Below are 6,654 nucleotides of genomic sequence, written 5' to 3'. Positions count from 1 at the left end.
ACCATAACGAAGACGATGCGATGAATAGTTTTCGAGATATGGTGATGCAATTTATGATTAAAAAATGTATAACTTACTGGGACAGATGATTATTTTTCAATTTAGCATTCCTCTGATGATAATTCGGTATTCTACTTGCCCGTGGCTGTGCCCGCGGGCATCGGAGAGCGCCCTTGCCCGGAGCCGTGCCCGCGGGCACCCGTTCCACTTGAAAATTGTTGACCTCCTGCACTTTCCAGCTCATTCTCTAAATAATTGATGAGCATATGACGATTCTTGGTCATAGTCGATTGCATAAGGCCTAATTCTTTCAGGTGAATAACCATGTCCCGCCGAGTTATAGCACGCAGTCTGTCTTCAAAAAAATTATTTATCACAAAATGGCAACTAAAGGCGAAAAGCTATTGAATTTCTATCGAGTACAGGAGTGTTACTCTTGCTTAAAAATAGTTTGAATTAGTAACATTTAGTAACTTGGGTTCTGCACTCCTCCTAATTCATCGATCGGGACCACTGTGCGACGGTAAGTTTTAGGACAAATACACTTCGGTACTTTTATACTCAGAATACAAAAAAAAAACAAAGGTGACCTCCACATCTTCTCTACTCTTCCACTTGAAAGAATATCATTTATATTATGTAGTTTCATCAACCCTACAACTTCTGTAACCAACATTTTCTCGTATTGTTTGAAATAACCGAGATATTCAAGTGGACAGAGTTGGTGGGACACACTGTATATTTTTGTCGACTAACGGACGGACGTTGTTAGCGCACAGGTCGAAGAAGGACAGCGTGGGATTTCCCTAAAATATGGAGACCGTGAACGCGCGGGAAGACACGGACGGAATACTGGTCACATAATCCCTTGGTAGCAAACTTGTCGCATTATCCGTTGCATCACGTTCGGCAACTAGGCGCGAGTTTACAGCTAAGGGACATTAGGTACGAGGACACTAAGACAGCTGACAACGGGCACGAGCCACCTGAGGAACTAACGAGGCGAAGTTGACTTGGCGCGCGCTGAGGAATGCATGGCAACAAATTACGGCGAACACTCGGGGAAAATCCTGGCGAGCGACTCGAGCAGCAGGCCGAACTGTTACCGGAAGGGGGGGGGGAACACGAAAGAAACGTTGATCAATTGTAAACAGTTGCTGTCCGGCGGGTGTCGTTGGAAATAGGACACCGTATGAATCACGTGATTGATAGACGAGACCGGGGGCCGTCGACAAATGCTTTGCCATCGCTTAATTCGTATTTTTACTTTCAAATTGCATCCGACTGCTACTTCCACGTTGCCGAGCAATGAGAGGCAGATACATCATGTCCTATCAGAGGAAGCCATCAATGGCGTAACCGGGAAGCCGTCCAAAGTTCTCTAACGATGATGTATCGAGGTAGCACGAGACCCCTAACTTGCGGCCATTCCGATACACCGTAAGTTACCGGTTCTTTCTCACTTTCTCTGTCTGCCTCCCCCCCCCCTCCCTAACCCCCCGACTTTCTGTTTTATCCTTTCTTTCGCCACCCTTACCGGGAGAAGCATTACGTCCCTTGGTATCCTTAAAGTTGCACATCGATGATGACTGTGACAGATAGCCACGCTATAACTCGCCGGCCGGGAAAAACATGTCCGACGCGACGGCTCGCTAAAAAACCAACCCGCGCCGCCGTTCCGCCGAACTAAACGCGAACGCGAATTACGTCAGTCAAATTGTGAAACCCCATCAATTTTCGTTTGTTAAGCAGGATGGCCGCGTTATTCCTTCAATGCGACCGTTTATGAAGAAATCGAACGGCGTGTCGAGCTCCCCGCCAATTGCCGAATTGGGGTTTCTCATTCATTTCAATTACGGGGGAAGAAAGGCTCTCCATTAGCCGACTTGCCGACTTGGAATGATCTTCGAGGGAACTTTTTCGGATCAATAGGGAACTATTATAGTGATTTTGGTTCTCACAGTGTGAACTGTCCTTAACCCTTTGCACTTCTTTGTCGATTTAAATGAATTCGGAACCGATGGTAAAATTATCTCGGCTTCGGACCCTTCAACCACTATAGTAATTAATAATAAGAGCAAATGCGTAGAAATAGACTATTTCAGAGAATACAGTGTAACTTTAATTGTTTTTAAATAGTCATTGAGCTCATGAAAAAAGGCTAAAAATTAATTTGCACATCTAATGAATCACCAGTTAAAACACGCATTATATTTTTGAGATTGTTTAAAACTGTTCTTTTTGAAGTAGGTACACTGTAAATAAAACACTTAAAATGATAGGGACCCGTTGGGAAGAAAATTGAAAAAAAATTGGGAATGCAAAGGGCCAATGATTAAAGATACATTAATAATATATAATATACTATTAATAATATATAAAGTGTCGAGATGACTCAGAATATTCACTCATACATACTATATATAATAATCTGTTTTTAAAGATCCGCGGGGTATTGATGACTCAACAAAGATTATCTGTGTTCACATGATTGATATACTATTCTAGATGTTTCCAACATGATACCGTTTCCTAGAGTCAACAAACATCCAAAACAATTAATCTGACATGTATGATACCAGTCATTGTTGATAGTATCTCCAAGCGTTCTCTGAAATCGATATATTTAATCATCTTTCCCAGGAAAGCAGTTCCTTTAAAATTGATTGTTTACTAGAGTCTCTTGTGATAACGTGAAATCACTACTCTAGATCTGAAAAATATTTATATATTATTATAACAATTTTTCTTTTAACGTAGGCATTTTTTCATATTTCATCATATAATTCGGAAACGTTTGAAATTCGTTAAGTTAGAGTTTCACTTCATTTGAAATGGCGGCGAAGTAGAATAGGACATTTGAATCAGACACCCGCATGCGCACAAAGGAAAATTTTAACCTGTTTAACCAGTCTCTTAAAGAAGCTTTTTATTTTTCAAATCATTGTCTACCGGTGTGTATTTTGCAACTCTTTAGTGTCTATGATTAACAGTTACTGTTTTAACTATAGAAAACTATAAAAATTAACTATAAAAATTCATTGAGAATCGTATTAATATTCTTCTGGTAGGTAAAGTGTTAATATGAAGCTGCTATCTATCAAAAGAAAGTAATCAAGTTAAATTAGTAGTCACAGACGAGGTTGTAGCAGTCTAAATGAATACAATGAACGTTTATTTAATTTTTCAATTACAATGTTTACACCAAAATAAAAATAGAATATATAAAGACGAGATAAAACTTACATTCCTATATTCATTGCTAAAAAAAGCAATGCACCTTTTATATACAACGTTTTTATTTCTGGTCTTAGGTGGATCAACCACTTAAAGATAGTTCGTATATACTGATTCCAAGTAATTATAATAAAATAAAAATAAATACAAAATTAACTAACAAAATGATTTGTCACAATACGATGTTATGATACCGATAAGATCACTTGCGTACAAATTCGTTCACTACTTAAATATCTTCAATGATGTTCGTGATGCACGTAAAATAATGCACACGCATTACGAAAACAAACAAACATTGTCGTCTACTTTGGATGCTGCATAACACTTAAAATCAAGTTACATTATGCTCAACACTCTAAAACTGGAATGTTCCGTTAAATAATTATTCATAGTTATGGCATTCTTCTAATTTACATTCTTGAAAGGTGGCAGTATACGATCAACTATCAATCAAAATGAAAACCTGTTGGAAAGTTTAAAACTGCAATATATGTATATTGCAATATGAAATATTACTTTTTCAAAGCAATGTAAAAGTAATTATGATTCGGTGTTCGGTTACTACACTAATTTGTGAATATTCTCGTTCAATTGTAACTCTCCTACTAAAATACAAATTAATCAGTTTCGGGAATTTTGGTTGTATATTATGTGGAGTTGTTGGATGATATGTGGATCGAATCCATAGAATATCGTCTCTCTTGATGCAGCGTTTTCAACCATTGCTTATGCTCGCATGAATAGGGGTATAACGGTACTACTAAAACACTGATGTCATCGACCGATGCCATTGGTAAAAACTTTTCGTCTTGTTCTTCGGGATTTTCCGATTTACCTACCCAAACTCTACCGATTAATCTACCTCTCGCTGCTTGTACTAATTCTTGAGCACCCATTGTGAGCCTAGAATGAAAATATTTTTGTAAACTTCATTGTTAGAACGTACATCCTCATTCACAAGACAAAATACCTATATTCCAGCGATGGTGTATCAGGAGCCAGAGTCTTTCTGAGTATATTTGCTGCTGCCTTATCTGATACTACATCCCAGAGTCCATCTGTGGCCACGATAACGCAATCACGTTCCGTGAGATTGCAGTTATCCAAACTTATGGAATGTACTTCTGGCTGAGACGACAGGAATGGCTTTATGTTCACTCCTGTATTGGCTGCCTTCAAGCCATGATCTCCAAATCCGCGTGTCACCCCTATAGTTCCCATCACTCGACTCTAAACAAGAACCCACCAATGAATCTCTATTCACAATTATCGTTAATCGATATGCAAAGACATTAGAAATAATCACCCTTTTCCCATGACCAGAAATAAGAGGTAGTTTCAAATCAGAATGAGTTAATACTTTATACGCCCAACCAGTCATGTAAGGTTCCCTATATAAAACCATAGAGCCTAATTCTTTTCGTAAAGGACGTTCTCGAAATTCTAATGGCGTGAAATGACTTTTCAGTAGCTCATTGCTTCTTAAAAGACCCAGTGCTCTGACACGATTTGACTCCGAATCGGGAGTATGATCTCTTGTCAGCGCACATTGTACTTCTTCCATCACGAGTACAGTCCTGTTCATTGGATAGTCATTAGGTAATATTTCAAACATTGTATTGTGTGTTTAAGAAATTGAATTTTTACCTAGAATCTCCAGCACCTGCTGCATATAATCTACCATTAAGGAATAAAATGGTGATTGCTGTGCAACCACCACCTCCATTTTGAGCTTGAGCTTCTACCATTTGATCCATCTGTCTATATGCTAGCTCAATAGCACCGATAACTAAATCTCTTCCCTTTATCAGTTCGTCTTCGTCCTCGTTTAGTAACATATTCCCTGGTATTGCCATTAACCTTTCCTGAAAAATACGATAAATGTTAGAAAACCTATCCTTGACAGAAATCAATACAAATTAATGAATAACTGTTCTTACAAGAATTATTTTGTGTAATTGTAGCCTTGCGGTCAAAGCAACTTGGTAACCAGCGTGTCCATCAAACATAGAAAACATAACATAAGGTAATGTAACATTAATATCATCTAATTTTAGATCCCCTCTTGTCGCAGAGGCTTGATCTTCGTTCCAAGTACTTTTCCCAGCATTTATACATTCTGCGTAACCAGCACACCATGGTAATCGACTCAGATCTCTTGGAACTATGATTGGTCTAACTCTATGATCAGCACTTACCTATGGAACATAAATTTCATCTAGTTATTATCAAGAACATACTACTATAACAGTCATTGTACTTTAGACAATTACACACTTGGGTCTCCTCTGCTGTTAATCCTAGAAAACTTGGACGACTGTATGGTTTATTTTCTACTTCTGTGGTAAAATTAGAATTAATATAATCCGTTATCGCGTCATTATCCGAATCGTTAGGATATTGTAGGCCAAGCTCACTTGCACCCACAGCATTCATAAACGCTGATTTAAATCTGTTTAGCATTTTTGTCTGCTATGTAGGGACACAAATATGACAATTACAATGTGTGATAAACTTAATTAACTCTGACATAACACATATTTTAGAAGGAAAATAACACTTTTGGTAGTAGCATTTTAATTATGTTTTATTTTTGACTAAGTTATAAATATGTATATGCACTTATGGTAACATTAATAACATGGAACCACGAACAAGTCACAGAATAGACCGGACATACACTGTGCCTTTTTGTGTCACTGTCGATTGAAGCTGTCAGCAGTTCCAGAATCATTTTTAGCACAGACGAGGTATAGGAGTAGACCAATCACCATATGGGGATTCGTGTCTCACACAAAAACAAGTCGTTTTTTACGCCCTCTACGCTGACAAACGATAAATGTTGGAACTAGATCCACGAAAATTATCAAATCTGGTCAAATACAAATAACTGAGTTGTTGTGTCTGTGATGTTACGACTATATGGTCAAATTATATTTTTTTATTTGATTGTCATTATGTTATGAATCTATAATTAAATTTATCAATACAATATTAATAAAAATAGATACCACGTTTTCAAATTGTAGAAACACAATTTCCATAAATATTGAACGTAAATAACTTTACGCATACATGTATTTTATACATTTTATTTATACATTTCTCCATACGTATAATTATTATTCGCATTCCTACAATTTTCTAGCACTATTAATACGCATCTTTTTGAATATATTTTGTAACTGAATTTAAAAAAGAAATTATATTAAAATTTACTATACATTCTCATGTATATTTCATTTAAACAACACAAATTTTCGCTATAAAAAAGTCTTGCAAAATATTAATTAATATTAATTGTGAAATTCGAAAATTATGTAGTAGAAAAAGGAGTAGACCAATCGCCCAATGTATTTTTTTGCTGACCTCCGCAGGGCTCTAGAGCTATCTAGAGCCCACTTACCATTTTTG

The 6,654-nt window shown here is 37.1% G+C and overlaps 1 protein-coding gene across 1 annotated transcript; it reads right to left on the bottom strand.

Moving 5' to 3' along the window:
- Window positions 1–3,158: 3,158 nt before the first annotated feature.
- Window positions 3,159–5,955, bottom strand: LOC143352966 (protein phosphatase 1H). The gene is made up of 6 exons (XM_076786030.1): window positions 5,518–5,955; window positions 5,181–5,438; window positions 4,888–5,105; window positions 4,547–4,817; window positions 4,211–4,470; window positions 3,159–4,143 (listed from the first exon to the last, which is right to left on the bottom strand). Exons 1-6 carry the CDS (start codon window positions 5,701–5,703, stop codon window positions 3,888–3,890), a joined length of 1,449 nt encoding a protein of 482 aa, XP_076642145.1. The 5' UTR covers window positions 5,704–5,955; the 3' UTR covers window positions 3,159–3,887.
- Window positions 5,956–6,654: the final 699 nt, after the last annotated feature.

Source organism: Halictus rubicundus, chromosome 3, assembly GCF_050948215.1.
Source record: "Halictus rubicundus isolate RS-2024b chromosome 3, iyHalRubi1_principal, whole genome shotgun sequence".
Taxonomy (NCBI): domain Eukaryota; kingdom Metazoa; phylum Arthropoda; class Insecta; order Hymenoptera; family Halictidae; genus Halictus; species Halictus rubicundus.
The sequence above is the reverse complement of the archived record's forward strand: the minus strand, read 5'-3'. Positions and strand labels throughout refer to the sequence as shown.